This window comes from Thalassophryne amazonica, chromosome 4 (assembly GCF_902500255.1).
Source record: "Thalassophryne amazonica chromosome 4, fThaAma1.1, whole genome shotgun sequence".
Taxonomy (NCBI): Eukaryota; Metazoa; Chordata; class Actinopteri; order Batrachoidiformes; family Batrachoididae; genus Thalassophryne; species Thalassophryne amazonica.
In genome coordinates this window covers 128,862,661-128,881,609 of record NC_047106.1, presented here as the reverse complement: position 1 = coordinate 128,881,609, position 18,949 = coordinate 128,862,661, and the positions used below count along the sequence as shown (strand labels likewise).

The window sequence follows — 18,949 nt, the reverse complement described above, 5'->3', positions numbered from 1 at the left end:
CGGTTCGTCCTTAGCCACCAGGTGCTCTTTTAGGACCAGAGACAGTCCGTTTACAAAGGCAGCGCGGAGGGCAGTGCTATTCCAGCCGGATCTCGCCGCCGCGATGCGGAAGGCGACTGCATAGGCAGCTGCGCTCCGACGTCCCTGTCGCATGGACAGTAGTGCGGTTGAAGCGGACTCTCCTCTGTTGGGATGATCGAACACCGTTCTGAGCTCCCGTACAAACCCATCGTATGTATGAAGGAGCCGAGAGTTCTGCTCCCAGAGCGCTGTAGCCCAAGCGCGTGCCTCCCCGCGAAGCAGGTTTATCACATAAGCTACTTTGCTAGCATCAGTCGCGTACATCACGGGACGCTGAGCGAAGACGAGCGAACACTGCATAAGAAAGTCCGCGCACGTCTCCACACAGCCTCCGTACGGTTCTGGAGGGCTTATGTATGCTTCAGGGGACGGAGGGAGGGACCGTTGAACGACCAGTGGAACGTTACTTTCGCGCGCAGGGTCCTCGGGAGGGAGAGCCGCAGCGGCGCCCGAAGGGCGTGCCTCCACTTGTGCGGCGAGAGCCTCCACCCTGCGGTTTAGGAGAACGTGTTGCTCGGTCATTAAATCGATCCGAGAGGTGAAAGCGGTGAGGATCCGCTGCAACTCACCGATTACCCCTCCCGAAGCCTCCGCCACGTCTTGGTCTTCCAGTGGCCGTTCAACAGCCGGTTGACGCCCCTCGGGATCCATGACGCTGGCCGAGATATCCTGTTGTGAAAGTGTAGGTACACGGACCCACAACAGGGGGCGCAATGAACGGACAATGGAGAAAAGTAAGAACAAGTTTTACTGTTGTGAAAATAGCACAACTGATACAACAATTAGCAATTTGTAAGCCGAAATCTGCTGGTGTCTTGTGGGCAGGCCCAAAGGTAGGAGACGTCCGTCCTAGTTGAACCGGAACCACCCAGATCTCCTCTGCCACCGAAACCCAGAAGTACTGGAACCGCCAAGTCCCGAATTCCCAGGTGGCCACTGCCTCCGCTCGTCGGATCCGGTACTGCTGGCGGGAAAGAACACAAACACACAGGTTGGGATGCGACCGCACCCAGTAGATGAGAGGGGCAAAGCCGCCTCCACCTCTTGTCACACTGAAGCAGGAAAGGTGAGTACTTATCCGAACACTTGGCCTTCCGCTGTCCTGAAAAGTTTATAAGGTATCGTCACAAAGATACAGTATCTGTTGCAGAGGTGATTACCTTAAACTCAAGGTGATATCTCGGCACTGAGGTGGAGACGCTGTCCTGCTGATATACCTCCGTACTGAGTGAAGTCAGCTGTGTCCAGTAATGGGTGACAGCTGTCATCCTGGCTGCTCTCATCAGGCGGCGGCGCCCTCTGGTGCCTGGAGCCCGCACTCCAGGCAGGGCGCCCTCTGGTGGTGATGGGCCAGCAGTACCTCCTCTTCAGCGGCCCACACACAACATAAAGTCAATTAAAAAGATTAAATTAAAGAATGAATGGATAAAACACACTTTAAAAATTTGGACAACAGTTAAAAAAGTGCTTGGGGGGCCGTAGTCAATCTCAAGGGCTATGCCTATAGTAGGAAATATAGAATTTCTCCCTTCGTTGTGGGATAGTGGGTTTACAAGATGGGCAGAAAAAGGCCTCCAGACAATTAATCAACGCTTTATAGAAACAGAATTCAAATCCTTCTCCCAACTTCAAGAACAATTTGATCTCCCTTCGCATGATTTCTATAGATATCTCCAGATCAGCCACTATATCACAAGCCATAAAGAAAAGGAAATGATTAGTAAAGCCCCAAATGAGATGGAGGAGTATTTTATCAGTATTACAGAGAAACACTTCCCAACAAAAAGACACATATCTAATACGTATATACAAAAGGTTGATAACTGACACTGTGCAAAACACAAATTATATCAAGGAAAAATGGGAGTTGGAAATGAATATAATAATTGAAGACTCTACATGGAATGACATATGTCATATATGAAAACCAGATACTTTTATACTCCTCTTACCATCTCTTCATTTGCAAAGAATCCTACTACAGCATTATGTTGGCGGAACTGTGGAAATATTGGAGACACCACACACATTTTTTTGGGAGTGTCCGGTAATAAAGGAATATTGGGACAACATTAAAAAAGAGATAGACACTATTTTAGGAATAAATGTGGTCCCAGAACCTATGTTGTTCCTGTTGGGAGCCATTCCTAGAGCCCTACATAATGCTGATCAGCGATATATACTGAGGATCCTTTTGCTGATAGCAAAGAAAATGATTACGGTGAATTGGAAAGATGTAAAACCGCCAACTATAGATCGATGGGTACAGAGACTGAAAAATGTTTATATAATGGAGCGACTGATTGCAAATCTCCAGCTATCCATGGACATTTTTGAGCAAAAATGGGCATGTATTTCGAGATACGTGGATGTTTGACGAGAATTATGATAAAATACTGTCCCTCTATTACTCTTTGGAAAATTTACCTTAGTCACCATTTATAGATATTATCTACTATACCCCTAAATCATTATATGTGTATGTAGTGTACCTTCTTACTTTGTGGGAAATGTTGTGTCAGGAAATGTTATGTTTAATGTTTTAAATGGTTAAATAAAGAGTTCAAAAAAAAAAAAGAATTACAGAAAGTTCAAAACTTTCACAGAGCCTGTTTCTAAATTTGAAAAACAAAGATTTTTTTTTTAGGCAGCGAGCCAGTGGTTTATAAAGTGTTAATCATTTTGTGTAACAATCGTCAAATGATTCATTTAAGAGACAATATTCAAGCCATGAAATATAGACTGACTGCATCCAAGAAAGAATAAGGGACAACATTTAGGGCCCCTTCACACATAGTACGAATAAATACAAATCAGGGCAAATCACGGCGGAACAGCTCGTATGAGTGAACCACAAAAACATCGAGCCAACGGGCAGGCGTGAACGAACCCGCTGTGACGGATTCATGCACGCAACAATGTCGTGCACGAGCATGCATGAAACCGTCGCAGCAGGAACACAGTGTGAGGGGTTGGTAAGGTTAGACCTTACTTGTGTGAAGCGCCTTGAGGCAACTTTGCTGTGATTTGATGCTATATAAATGAAAATAAATTGAAATTGAAATTGAGCAGCTGGAGTATGTGTAACCACATCGCACAGCTGCTGTGAAAAAAAAAATACATGCCACCCACGGGATTCGAACCTACAATTTACAAAAGATCTGACTGCCAGTCAGAAACTGTACCACTGCGCTACCATCGCTGTCCTGTAAAAGGTGCAAAAAAATACCTGAAATCAACAAGGACATAAATGTATTTTTAGAAAAAAGAGAAAAAAGTGCAGGGATAACTGACCAAACGGCATTTATTACGGCGTATTTCTGCTGATATGTCACCCTGTTCAGCGGGCCGCTCTCGTTGGAGAGTCATCTCTGCTATTTTGGCATTGTGAGATAGCTGGCCCACAGATTGAGTTCGCCAGACTACTTTCGTCTAACCCAGTCTCCGGTTGTTTGCAAAATGATGCTGAATTTGCCGACATGAGAAGATGCTGCTGGATGAGTGTGAGTATTGACTTATGACCATTTAGGTGTAAAAACACACAAGATGCACAGGTTCCTGTGCCAAATATCACAATTAACTGGGAACTACTTTCTGCGCAGGAATTTATTAAGCACGTTGGCCGCAGGTGCGTATCAACACAGAATACCCAGAAACTGGCTAGAAGTTCGCCCAAAATGAGAGCATCCACTTTTAGCTTGCCATAAGCTAAGCTAGTGGCACTTATGAGAGTGTGCTGATACCTGACTGAAAATGGTGTATTTGTTGCACTGTTGGCTTGTCATATAGTCCTGGGGTGCACTGCTCACAGGACACGCAATCTGGATGTCAAACAGACGTGACATTCAGATCGCCTACTGTGTGTCCACATGAATTTACGGCCCATGTCAGCTGGGGCAGCCTGTCAATGTGCGCACTCTCCAGCCCGTAGCAAAAGCAATATAAGTTTTTATGTATTTCCACGTGAGGACACCAAGCACACATGCGCGTGTCCGTCAAAACACGGTACGTGTTTTGCAGCTTTGACGTCCAAGACCAGAGATAGCCAGCCACGCCCCCTGTCTGGTCAGTGCACAGTCCAAGGTGTCACTCTGTGATCAGATGAGAGGTGCCTTGCCTGTGGGGGGGCGAGGCGGGCACAGGCATGCACGTGTTGGGAGAGGGAGCAGGGAGCGTGTGAAACACACACGTGTTGTGGGGGGAACCGACACTCTGGCACTCCACAGTTATTTCACCACCAGCTCGAAAGTGATCATTTACTGACTGTGGTTGTGCTGACAGCACGAATGGCCACACATTTTGTAAGTGTTAAGCGAGCAGTGTTAGATGTTCATGTGTGTCACCTGGAATTTGTCCAACACCTGCTGCGAGAGGATTTGATGAGCTCTCACAGCGCACACTCTGTCTTTCAGCCGCTGGTGTGTGCAAATAGTTGTAGCAACAGGTGTACGACATGTTGGAAGCAGCTATGATTTTACACGTATTGCATATACGATTCCTGCTTCATGCGCATTTCTTGTGCAATTTGACCACATTCGTACTATATGTGAAGGGGCCCTTAGATATGGTTTATTAAGGTATCGTGTCTGAATATATATTCTGTACATTTAAGCATATAATGTTGTACACTGAGAATATCTGTGAGAACTGAGATTTTCTGCTGAAAAGGGCTCTGATTTTGGTCTTGGTTTATCTTGAAAAACATATAATGACTTTTCATACGATATTAACCTTCTGCAAATCAAATGCTACCCATACGGTCAAAAATTGCACTGCCAAATTTTAACCTGTTTTTACTTCTCATGTATTTTTGTAACTGTTTTTAATTTTGCTTTATTTGTCTTTATTCATTGTGCGGTGTGCTCGAGTCCTTAGAAAGGCACCTACAAATAAAATGCATTATTATCATTATTGCTCAAAGGCCCACACTCAGAAAACAAAGTAGGAATGGGTTAATATTTCAGAAAATTGAGTGATGGCATGAGTCTGCTTTCTGTTCCTTATGAGTGCTTTGAGTAAAACAATGTCCAAAAACTGTATCCTGTCCTGTCAGCTCAAGACACAATAAACATTCTGAAGAAATCAAGTTGACCTTTTTAGTTTTTGAGTTACATCCTGTTAAAAAGGTTTACAAACCAGTCACAGAGTGTTAACATGGATGCACCCTCTCTTTCAAAGCTAAAAACAGTTGCCTCCTTCTTATGTCACCCCAGGCTACAAAATATCTCTAAAACATGCAATTCTGACACCATCAAGCTGGGACCTCTGGTGCTTTATATGGAATTAGAGCAACTAGTGCAGCAGATAAGTGAAACAATTGTTATGTGTCGGACGCAGCTCGGAGAACCGACCAGCGTTTGAAGGACCCAGTATGAAATAAGCAGAGCACGGTACAAAGGCTAACTGAATTTAATACATAACAGTGATACAAAAATAACAGAAGGTGCGGTCTGGCGTGGTGCGCTCCCAGCAGCGCTAACGGTCCGGAGCCAGAAGCTGTTCGGACCCAAGGACCCCGCCGACACCCCCCAGGTGGCCGCAACAAACCGAGTCTGTGAAAGAAGGAACCATTATGTGAGTCCACACTCTACACACAGAGAGAACACTTAAAGGTGTACACAAACAGCAAACACTTCCTGGCTTGATTACTAATCAGCTTCCCAACCTGCAGGCATGGAACATCCAGTTCACAAAACTCCACTGCAGTGGAAGCCGATACATGACTAACATACAGCTCAATATAAAAAGGTGTGAGGGACACCACATTTACTGACTGTATAAATGTTAGTCACAAAATCTAACGTACCTCAGGAAGTGTGCTGACGAGCGTGAGACCTCACCCCCTCCTCTTTCACAGACCGTGCATCAAACCCTGGACGTTCTCTGCATCCACTGATGATGAGATGGCTCCCGAGACGACGATCTCACCCGTCTGGTCACAAGGTCGAGTCTCTGGCAAATACACACTGTATACTCCAGTCTTAAATGCCAACATGTTCCAATCCATATAGATGCACCTCAGCTGTGAGTCCTGATGAGCCGCAGGTGATCAGGGTGAGGTCCTGATAACCTCAGCAACACAGCCACTCAGTCCCAAATGCAAGCCACCTGGAAGGAGAAACAAAGGACAGAAACAAAAAGGCAGCCAGGCCCCCCCAGCCATATAACAACAATCATGCAAATGGTGATAAAAGCATCAAATTCTGCAGAAATACTCCTTAGACAATAGTTTTGACAGTGTTGAATGCTTGGTCTCCAAAGTAAAGGTCAAACAAGGTCTACATCCATTGGATTCTATGACATGTAACATATGTTACCCTGTAACGTGATAAGTAACGATGATACATGGTCCAAACTATTCCTTTTAAAAACCGTGTTAACTCAACTAGTAATTTGCATAACTTTTTACCAAAATTGGAGCAACTTTAACTTTTGACCCCTGTACAAAATGACACTGACCTTTGTCACCATTCTTTCTGTTTTTATCCCGTAACTCCATAGAATTTAGTCACAGATAATCCAAACTATACCTTTTTGGAATCTTTATGATCAGGCAAATAATGTGGAATATTTTTCAATATGATTGGAGCATCTTTTAATTTTGACCTCTGTGTAAATCTTCAATTGACCCTTACCTGACCACCGATTGAAAATTCAAGTGGCCAATCTGTTTTCTCAAAAGAGGATTGTCTGAGGAGTATTTCTGCCGAATTTGATGCTTTTATTACCATTCACAGGATTCCCTTCTAAATATTCTCTTATCTGCTACACTAAACACGCCCACAGAGCACAACCCTCCACCATCACTAGTTTTCAATTCCACAAAATTTTTACCATGAAAAAAAAAATGAATGGCCAAAGTCCTGTTAGAAGTTACTTTTCATAAGCTAAAATATAATTAAAAATATAGATCAAAGGGGCTTTTCAAATATCCGCTAAATCCACAATACAGATCAGATGTGGATCAAACAGTCTATTCATTGAGAGTGTCAGTTTGTACCTCATTGTCACAAATGACAGTAATTCAATTCAGTAATTCAGTAATCAGACTTTGTCAGGCGGTAGTGAGTGCCAGTCGGCACATGGTCATTCATTTTCATTATTTGTTATGTAACTGCGTATGTAGGTATTGTCGTAATTATTTGTATACCTGTCCTGACAGGGGTTTTGTGTTTGTAATGTGTGCATTGAGCTGATATCCAGCTGTCAGAGTGCTGCGATCAGCTGACAGGCCTCTCTCCATACTGTGTGCCCTCACATCTGTACATACATATACGCATTTCATGCAAGTGTGCTTGCCCCCCAAGCACACCACATTTGGTGGACACACACGCACCCTTGTGAGACACATGTACCACATGTGTGTTGCTTTTTGCAATGCCACACTTGTGGTGGCACTGAAATCAACAAGCAGATAAATGTATTTTTTTTAAAAAGAGAAAAAAGCGCTGTGATAACTGACGAAATGGCGTTTCTTACGGCGTATGTCTGCCAAATTTCACATCCAGCTTGAAAGTGATCATCTGCTGACTGTTTTCGTGCAAATATTGCGAATGGCCACACAGTTTCTTAGTGCTCTGTGAGCGGTGTTCGATGTTCGGGTGTGTGACCTGGAATTTGGCTGACACCTGCCGCGAGAGGGATCGAATGGGCTCTCATGGCGCACACTCTGTCTTTCAGCTGCTGGTGTGCACAAATAGTTGTAGCAACAGGTGTACAAGGCATTGGAGGCTTCATGCGCAATTAATGCACAATTCAACCACATTCGTATGATGTGTGAAGGGGCCCTTATCACTGTCACCTGTGTGGTTGCTTTAGGGGTTGGTAAGGTTAGACCTTCCTTGTGTGAAGCTCCTTGAGGCAGCGTTGTTGTGAGTTGGCGCAAAAATAAATGAAATAAAGTCAGACGGGATCAAGGCAGCAGTCCAAATGTCTTGCAGGTGCACGGTTATGCCAACCAAGGCTGCCTGCCAGTTAGTTTTCAGATGCATGCTGTTGTAGGGAGGGAAGAGCACACCACGAGTCTGCAGCAAAGGCCGAGCTGCTCAGATGATCAAAGGCTCCATAAAGCAAACAGCTGACATGAAGCCTGGTCTGCTCGTAGAGTCTGAAGTCCTGGCAAGCTATGCCAAACTGACACATGTTGCTATCAGATTCATTATTTACCCTGATGCACCATATTTTGGTTCCAGTCCAGATGGTAGGATGAATGATCCTTCAGAGTCACCCACATTTGGACTTGTTGAGGTGAAGAACAGCATTTAAATTGATGTGACCCAGGTCACACATCTCAACGTGCAGAATGTTCATGTCAGTCAGAGACATTCACCCACGTACTACTGACGGCTTCAGGGCCAACTGGAAAGGTGCAACTTTGTTACTGATACACAGAAAGATTTAACTGTGGATGATTAAATGAAGGATAAGTTATATCTGTGCTATTATAGCACATACATGCACGTGTACCTTGCAGTACACTGAATGGCTTTTAATGTTTATCAATCAGTTTTTACTTTTTGACAATTGAATATTTGCTCTAATGTAATTTACTGTTGGTTAACTGTTATTTAATCAGTTGTTATAACTTACTATAAATATGTAAAAAGTTTCAAAGTGAACCACAGGATGAAATAAAAGTATGCAGGGTTTTGTTCAAAACTGTTTAAATTGTTAATTAAATCTTTGATGTAAAATCAAATCTTGACTTTAAAATCAAGGAAATTTAAAAAAAATTACATTTCAATAAAAAACCATGAATGGAGTATTTAACAATTGGCCACAAAATTAACAGGAGAATTGAAAAAGGTTCCTGCCTGGCTACAAAATTGCTGTCTCACACTGAATGTTGACAAAACGGTTGCAATGTACTTTACAAACAGACAAAAACCTTTAAATCAACCAGGCATCCATATAAATGGGGAAAAAAATAAAAAATGTAAACAACTTCACCTACTTGGGCGTTACCCTTGACCCAACCTTGACTTTTAAAAATCATGTCAAGAAATTGTGTAATTCTTTAAAATTTAATCTGGCAAATTTTAGGTACATTCGAGGATCTCTTACTATTGAGGCATCTCATATGTATTTAAATTCTATGATTCTCTCACGCCTTCTGTATTGCATGACTAGTTGGTCGCAGACCAGTAAATCAGTCCTAAAGCCACTTGAATCAATGTTCAAAAAGGCAATAAAAATTCACGATAGGAAATCCAGACAATATCATCGTCTTATTCTTTCTAAGTATGATTCTACATTTTGACAATCTAATAATATATGCAAATATCTGTCTACTCTTTAAAATCATCTATGATATGGCTGCTCCTCCCTTAAGAAGGTTTGTCACATTGTGCTCAGAAAGAACAACTCGAGCTACAAGGGCGACCTCTAGAGGAGCGTGCAGCATCGCTAAATGTAGGACCTCTTTTGCCAAATCTGCCTTTTCTGTTGTTGCCTCTAGTCAGTGGAATATCTTACCAAACGACATAATGAAATGTACAACTTTTCCAACGTTTGCACAGCTGACAAAGAAATGGCTTTTATCAAAGCAAGTTTGCACCCACCACTGATGAATGTATGTGTATGAGAGTGTGTGCATGTGAGAGCACAGAGAGCAGGTGTCTGAAAAGTATGATTTGTATATATGATGTATGTATGTGCCTATGTGTGAGAGTATAGCGTAAAGATGTTTGAAAAGTGTGACTATATATATATATATATATGTGAACAATGTGGTATCTTTTGTATATGTGAATTGATAAAATGTTGAAAGTTTTTATGAATGGTATATTTGAGGGGCAAGGTATGATATGTTTACAGTATGAATAGTCTTTTGCTAAATGGATTTTCTTTTCACTTACAAACTCTGTCACTCGCAGTTAGACATCAACCTGTCCAGGGACTACAGGTGGAAATTAGTATTTTTGCTATAACCTGGCACAATGCATCTTTCCTGTTTTTTAGGTCAATGTATTATTGTGCACTGTCCCTGAGAAATAAAATCATACCATACCATACCATCACTTCCCGTGGGATCACTTCCTGTGGGATTGCTTCCTGTGGGATCACTTCCTGTGGGATTGCTTCCTGTGGGATCGCTTCCTGTGGGATCACTTCCTGTGGGATTGCTTCCTGTGGGATTGCTTCCTGTGGGATTGCTTCCGGCCTGGTCCTTTCTGTGTGGAGTTTACTTTCGCCCTGTGTTCGCGTAGGTTCCCTTTATTACATTTATTACCTCCACCAAGGAGGTTATGTTTTCGGTCACGTCCATTTGTTTGTTGGTTGGTTGGTTTGTTAGAAGGATTACTCAAAAAAAAGAAAAAAAAAAAAAATCCTCAACAGATTTCAATGAAATTTTTACCAGGGGTGTATCTTGACCTAACTTAGAAGTCATTAAATTTTGGTAATGATCCGGAACATGATCCGGATCCAGTAATTTTTTTTAAAGATTCTTTATCATTGCAGGAGAGGGCCAATTTCAACATTTTTGCATCTAACTTCATGAAGACGGGTCACAAAGGCTGAACAAAAATTATGACACAGCAATAATTTAACATTTGTTTCTCCTCACTGAATAAACTTATTAGAAAAAAAAAAACCTTGTGTAGTTCATGCAATTTCTCTTTATAAATACATTTGCTGAAGATCTAAAGGTTTAACCCTCTGGGTCCGATGCTGTCATATATATATGATGGCTGAGACCAAGCTTTAGTAAATTATAAATAACTTTTTAATGATATGAGATAGAAACTTACTCTTTTTTCTTTTTTGCTGAAAAGTTAACTCCGCGGACTTTCGAGCCACCTTCCACCATCTTTGTACTCCTCATAGAAGCTGTGTGATGATGTGAACAATGTGAGTGTCCAATCGGACTTGGTTCACCATCACATGGTTTTCGAAAATCCAATTGTAGGGCAGACTCACCTCACGTGACACATCAAAGATTGTTTGTAGGAATGATGTGTTACTAGGTTATTATAGTTTGCTGTGTGTTTTGAATAAATGTGTGTGGAAAATTATTTCCGCTTTACTTTTTCCTTTCTTATTACCTCCGCCAAGGAGGCTATGTTTTCGGTCATGTCCATTTGTCTGTTGGTTGGTTGGTTGGTTTGTTAGCAGGATTACTCAAAATGTTCTCAATGGATTTCAATGAAATTTTTACCAGAGGTGTATTTTGGTCTAACTTAGAGGTGATTAAATTTTGGTGATGATCCGGAAGAGAACGTGGATCGAAGATTTTTTTTATTTTTCATGTATTTTATGTATTTACTGTACTCAGCATTTGTCATAACACTTAATGTGTGTATGGACACAGAATATGTCTGGTTGTATTTCGTATAAACCTGTATTATTCAATTCACTGATTATTGTACCTGTTATGCTCTCTGGTAAATATACAGGAATAAACTGAAATTTTGTCTTCCATCATTTATGTTTATTTATTACATTAATTGAATATAAAAATGTGCATTATTTTATGATATTTAGTTAATGACATCAGATAGGTCACTTTGCCAATGGGGGGATCGCTTTGGCGTCATTAACCCTATGGCCTTGGTGGAGGTTTGCGCTATCCGAGTGCTTCTAGTTCTTAAAGAAAAAGTTAAATGTGCCAAATGCACAAACGTTAGCTCAAAGGTTTCAAATTTGAAAAATACACATGGTATCAGCACAGACAGATTTTCATTTTGACCTTGAAAAATCTTCTATAAATGGTGTTTGTGCAAGTTTTTACACATAAAAACTTTTCATAAATCAGGCCCTCACTGTCAGCCTTTAATCACAGGCAATACTGTCTCATCTCTAACACTCAAACATTTGGGTTGCCCACGCAACTTAGCACTTGTTACCCAGAAGATTAGCAAATGAGGCCTTAAATCTCCATAGTGACTCAGTTTGGTTTAGTTTAACTTGCTTTCATGCAACTGAGTCAGGGCTAAATTCAGCCAGGATAACAGAGAAATCAGGGTTTACCCACACAGAATTAATTTACATGACAACTCGACTGGGATTCATTTCACTTATTTTTTTACAACCAAATCAAGGCTAAATTCAACCAAGATAACTTGAAAATTCTGGCTTAAACCCTTATCTTGATTTTGTGCCATACCCCTCAGTTAACAATGTTCAGGTGATTTAAAATCATCTGATTCAAAATGTATTCCAGTTTTGTTTAAAAAAACAAAAACGAAAACCACCACAATTTACTACAGTACGTCCAGAAAGTATTCACAGCGCTTCACTTTTCCACATTTTGTGTTACAGACCTATTCCAAAATGAACAATAATTTTTCCCTCTCAAAATTCGACTCACAACACCCCATAATTACATGATAAAAGTTTTTTGCAAATTGAATAAGGAAATATACAGTAACCTCAAGTCTTCTTGAATATGATGCCACAAGCTTGGTGCACCTATCTTTTGTCCATTCCTCTTTGCAGCACCTCTCAAGCTCCATCAGTTTGGATGGGGAGCGTCGGTGCACAGCCATTTTCAGATCTCTCCAGAGATGTTCAATCAGATTCAGGTCTGAGCTCTGGCTGGGCCACTCAAGGACATTCATAGAGTTGTCCTGAAGCCACTCCTTTGATATCTTGGCTCTGTGCTTAGGGTCATTGTCCTGCTGAAAGATGAAACGTCGCCTCAGTCTGAGGTCAAGAGCGCTCTGGAGCAGGTTATCATCCAGGATGTCTCTGTACATTGCTCCATTCATCTTTCCCTCAATCCTGACTAGTCTCCCAGTTCCTGCTGCTGAAAAACATCCCTACAGCATGATGCTGCCACCACCATATTTCACTATGGTGATGGTGCCTGGTTTCCTCCAAACATGATGCCTGGGATTCACGCCAAACGTTTCAATCTTTGTCTCATCAGACGAGAGAATTTTGTTTCTCATGGTCTGAGAGTCCTTCAGGTGCCTTTTGGCAAACTCCAGGCGGGCTGCCATGTGCCTTTTACTAAGGAATGGCTTCCATCTGGCCACTCTACCATACAGGCCTGATTGATGGACTGCTGCAGACGTGGTTGTCCTTCTGGAATGTTCTCGTCTCTCCACAGAGGAATGCGGGAGTTCTGACAGAGTGACCCTTGGGTTCTTGGTCACCTCCATGACTAAGGCCATTCTCATCCCGATCACTCAGTTTAGACGGGTGGCCAGCTCTAGGAAGAGTCCTGGTGGATCTGAACATCTTCCATTTACAGATGATGGAGGCCACTGTGCTCATTGGGACCTTCAAAGCAGCAGAAATGTGTCTTTACCCTTCCCCAGATTTGTCCATCAAGGCAATTTTGTCTCAGAGGTCTACAGACAATTCCTTTGACTTCATGCTTGGTTTGTGCTCTGACATGCTCTGTCAACTTCAGGACCTTATATATAGACAGGTGTGTTTCTTTCCAGATCATGTCCAATCAACTGAATTTACCCCAGGTGGACTCCAATTGAGCTGCAGAAGCTTCTTACGGATAATCAGTGAAAACAGCATGAGCTTTAAGGCAAAGGCTGTGAATATTTATGTATGTGATTTCCTAGTATTTTTTTTAAATAAATTTGCAAAAACCTAAAAAAACTTGTCAGGAGCCACCACTGGCCCTTTTCTTTAGAGTCTGTAGTGTAACGTAGATGAGATTTTTTTTACTTCCTCTCGTTTGAATGCCTGTCTGACAAAGGTTTCTTCTCCAGCCCAGACCGGTACCCATTTATTAGCTGGGTGGACTGAGGCAATGCAGAATCAGTGTCATGTCCCAGGACACAGACAGGTAGAATGAACAGGACAGGCCATGTGCTGCTGATTGTAAAGATCAGACCCTGAAGGTCAATTATCATCAACCATTCTGCTCTCCAACATATTGCATTTTCATCACTGCATTGTAAATGACCACTGTTATAAGACTATGAAAGAGAGCTTCCCTTAATTTGTTAGAAATGTAATTTGTCAGAAGAGGGTGATGTTCTTCTGATACATTTGTTCTTTTAACACACCTGTTACTTTGATTTGCATATTTTAAGGTTGTGCAGTAGGTGCAATAAACATCAACATCATTCTGTACTTTGGTGCCTTTGTATGACATATTTACTTGAGCTGTATCTTGTAGCTTATTTATTTCAGTACCTTGGCAGATGACAGTCAGTGTCAGAACGCCACAGTTCTCCATACACTGACTGTGAGCACTTTCGAAGGAGATGTGGCTGCATATTGGCAGATCATCATCTTCTGGTAATTCCTCATCAGCTATGGCTGTGCGGCGAGCGTGGTCAGCGGCGTGCTTCTTCAGGATGTTACCTGCTCCAATCATCATACGTGTTGCCTTAAATGAGAAAAGGCAGGCATCAGAAATCATCTGGTCATTTCCTTCACAATGAATGAACAGATTTTAAGACCATTGAAGCAACAAAATGAACAGCACATTGGTTATGGAACCCTGCTCCAATCATGTCTCATGATATAATGGCTGAGTAGATCCTTGTCATTTGATTGTTGCTTTGTATGTCACATGACATGGACTATTCATCCCATTTGTGTTGCACTGCATTTAGAGCGCGATCTGGTTCCATTTAGAGTGCAAATTTGGTTCCATACATCCATTGCACTCTGCACACACACACATGCACGCACACAAACACGCACACACACATACACATGCATGCGTTCGCGCACACAAATCCACTGCACTGCAAGCCATCTGGAGGCTGTTAGCAGGAATTTAGAATGAAAAGCTGGACTAATTTCTCAGTTTTTTTTTTTGCTGCACTTTTTTTTGGTAGTACACGCGTACACAAGCGTGTCCCTTTTGTCAACAACAGAAGCAGGACGATTTAATTGAGCTAAATGATGCTGCTAGTTCTTGTAACACACACACACACACACACACACACACACAATCCACTCCGCTGTAAACCGTCTGGATGCATGAAAAAATGAAAAGCTGATGTGACTTTTGGCTGGACTGAGGAACTACACAGTCTTTTTTTATGGAAGTCCGAAGTCAGTGCAAAGCATCACTGAACTACACGTCACAATTTGGACTTTAGCAGCAGTGGAACACCAAATTGTAAGTCCCTTTTCTGTTGTTTATAAATTAATAAAATATCAAATGACAAGGATCTATTTTAGCCGTTATATAAAACAAATAATTAATGCTTTTACATTCTTTTAATGGAACAAATATTTGATTTGGTGAAATGTTCATGAAATATTCATACCATTGAACTCATAAACATTCATTATTTGTATTATTTGTATATTATCTGTTTCTGTCCTCTGTGGAGGCTGAACCATAGCAGGACCAGTACAACTGCTGTGACACTTCAAGGAAAAGAAAGTCAGGTGAGGAAAGGTCACATCCATTCAGTTCTGGGAAAATGTAAGTAAGCAAAATTTATTTACTTAGTACCTTTCAAGATACAATCACAAAGTGCTTCACAGTAAAATAATCCAAAAAAAAAAAAAAAAAAAAAAGAAATACAAAGATTGAAAACAGCAACAACACAACACTAACTGAATGTGATCCTGTACAAATGACTCTTTAGCTTCTCCTTAAAAGCTCCAACAGAGTCCACGGAGTGCAGATACAATGACAGTGCATTCCACAGCTTGGGAGCTACCACCCCGAATGCACTGGTTCTCAACCTTAACATCGGCACAACCAACAAGTTCTGGTCTGCAGACCTCAGAGACCTGCTTGGAGCATAAGGGTTTAAGAGTTCACTGATGTCGGGTGGCATCTGATCGCGCAGAGCTCTGAAAGTTATCATCAATAATTTAAATTTCAGCCTAAATTGAATGGGGGGCCAATGCAGGGAGGACAGAATCTGTGTTACACGGGACCTCTTGGAAGATGTAGAAAGAAGCCTTGCACCTGCATGCTGACAAGCGGCCCACAGAGGACTTGCTGAGGATAAAGAAAAGGGAGCTGCAATAGTCCAGGTGCAAGGAAACAAAGGTGTGGATAATCATCTCCAGCTCAGCTCACTGGTACCTGCTTAGCATCAAAGTCACTGCTTAGCATGAAAGTCTCGCATCCAAACAATAAGACAGGAGAAAGTTATCAGCATCGCAAACCACCTCATGACTCTGTAAGCTGTAACCAGGCATCTCTTGACCTGCAAGGCCAAGGACCCAGAGACACGAATCACTGCAGAGATAAATGAAACTCTACAAGTTCAACATTTTTGCCACATACAATTCTGATGGCCAAGTCCAGGATGTCACTGTCATGATGATTTATGTGCCTTTGTACTAAAGGGCAGAGGTGAGACGAAGTCACCATCAAGTCACTTTCAAGTCATGAATCAGCAAGTCCCAAGTCAAGTCTCAAGTCATAATGGCCACCAATTGTTTACAAGCTGACTTGAGACTTGACTTTGGACTTGCTGATTCATGACTTGACAGTGACTTCATCCCACCTCTGCTACAGGGTTCCATTACTGATGCAACTCATCATCTTAGCTTTGATGTTTTGATTTCATTTATATCAAGTTGTAGAGATTTAGAGATTTGCTTTGAGTTTGAGTTTAAGGAAGATAACTTCAGAAATTTTAAGATAAACAACCCTGAATTACGTTTTGTGTTTGAAATGGCATAAACATATTAAAATGTGTAAAAGCCCAAAGGAGTGAATACTTTTTCAAGGCACTGTATGTTACAAGAGCTAAACTGAGTTCAGCAGTAAGATAATCTGCTCCTTTTGCTCTCAAAAATGATTCAGTTTATCTGGGGAACAAATCTGGATTCCGTCGCCCACACATGGTCTGATGATGAGTGTGTCACCTGTATGCGGTAGAAGGCTCTGCTCTTCTGCTGGTGCAGCAGTGCGTAGTAGTTGGCAAGCTCCACCAGCTGGTCCAGCTCTTTGTCAGGATATTTCTGCTTCAGCTCCTTCAGGATACGAATCACCTGCAGGCAACAGGAGATGTGCTGCTGAATGAAATGTGTGCGCACCACGGTCTGACCAAATGTGTGACCTGAACTCACTGCTGTCCTATCAGCAGAGCCATATGTGTGATGTAGACCTTTAGGGTCTGATTCACTAAGACGCCACATAATGACTGCTAAATTGTGTGGGCTTTTATAAACTTTAGTGCACTGGGTTGGAGAACATTTTGCAGGTGATTTACAGAGAACAGCTGCATAAATGACAACAGGTGGGAACATGATGTAGATAAACACAGACCTGTTCTCTGTGGCCATCCTGCTTCACATCAGCTATGATCGGCCCACATGGGCTCATCACACAGATGTGCACGTGTGTTTCTGTGTGTGTTTGTACTACACACAATGCGGGTCATGAGGTGAGTAAAAAATGTATTATTTGGAGTTGGAGTGCGGGTTTCTTTTAGTTCAGTGCATCACAAAACAAACACAGCTCATATCGGAGAAACACATTTTTATACCAATTTTCATGAAATTTATTGTAACCTGAAATTTATTGTAACCTGTAACTTGAAAGTACATCAATGGCAGTAATTATCAGGAGTAGCACTGAAATGTACTTTGTGATCAGAGCAGAAAAGTGTCGAACTATGGTCCACCTGTTATGGTCTGTTCACACATAACACGACGATGGGCGAAAGAAGCAGAAGCCGGAAGAAAATCCGCAAACAAAAACGAAATGGGGAACGGCGCAACATTCCACCTGCTGTCGGGAGGAACACACAGTCGGACAGGTGTGCACGATACAGTGGCAATGGTTTTGTGCATGCTCGTGTGTGTGTATGAACACAGTGCGAGCAGCTGGAACATGTGGAACCACATCATGCCGCTGCTGTGGGGAGAAAAAATAAAAACCACACGCCATAAAAAAACACTGCACTTTCTAATATTTAATCCCTCTTATCGAGCGGACAATACAAGTACGAATCTTCTGTTCCTCTGTATATGACCCATGGTCACAGACGTCAAGCCATGAAATGGCTAGCTGGTCCGGTGTGTCCAGTGAGTGGCGCACCGAAGGACAGACACCGTGCCATGTGGACCATAGCTCACATGAGTGACGTGACATTCAGATCACCAGCTGAGTGTACACATGATCAGATGGTCCTTTTCACCTGGCACAGCCTGCCGATGTGTGCGCTGACACGGTTGTTCCAGCCAATATTGTTATGTGTCGACGCGGGTTGAGGAGCGGACCTGCGTCTGACGGAACCCAGCGCTAAAATAGCCAGAAAGCGGTTCCAATAACAAAAACAATTTTTTTTTTTCACCCTCTAGTAGATAACAAAGTGTAAAAACTAAAACAGCGTCATTCTGGTGGAGTGAAGGCTGGCACCAGCGCCCAAAAGGATCGAAGCCCGGCGCTTCTGGACTCACTGTTACCGCCAAACACCCCCCAGGTGGACACGACAAACCGACTCTCTGCGAAGGATAGAAGAGGTGAGGTAAGTCAGCAGTTACAACCAATATCCTTCAAAAGACACACACCATCAGCAACACATTCAGGTCTGTATTTTAAACTTTATGCAAATGAGCAGCTTCTCACAACAGGTGGAGGATCACCGGTCCGCACGCCACGGCAGTGAGAAGCGAGCTGCACAACTCTCATCACAATTCAAATATACTGCGTAACAAAATACCAAGTTACTATCAACAATTAGTCAAACAATTAATCACCTCTGATGTGTGCTGACAGCATGTGTCCCTCACCCTTCTTCCTTCAGAGGCACGATGTGTCAAACCCAGGCGCGGTCCTCAGCGTCTCACAAACGAACATCACAAGGTCGAGTTCCCGGCAATTCTGCTTGAATCACACATGGCTTAAATGCAGAACGCCATCTCATTATCTGCTTCAGCTGAAAGTCTTTAAGGCTGCACGTGAGCACCATCCACAGGTGCTGCACATACTGTTGATGAGGGTGAAGGACTCTTCTGCCAGCAC

General features: G+C 42.3%; 1 protein-coding gene across 1 annotated transcript in view; it reads right to left on the bottom strand.

The window, feature by feature from the left end:
- Positions 1 to 18,949, bottom strand: part of LOC117508719 (sodium/calcium exchanger 2-like) — a 554,569-nt gene that overhangs the window by 222,411 nt on the left and 313,209 nt on the right. The window contains 2 exon segments of the mRNA XM_034168535.1: positions 14,188 to 14,383; positions 16,846 to 16,971. Of these exon segments, the coding sequence (XP_034024426.1) occupies positions 14,188 to 14,383; positions 16,846 to 16,971 (322 nt within the window).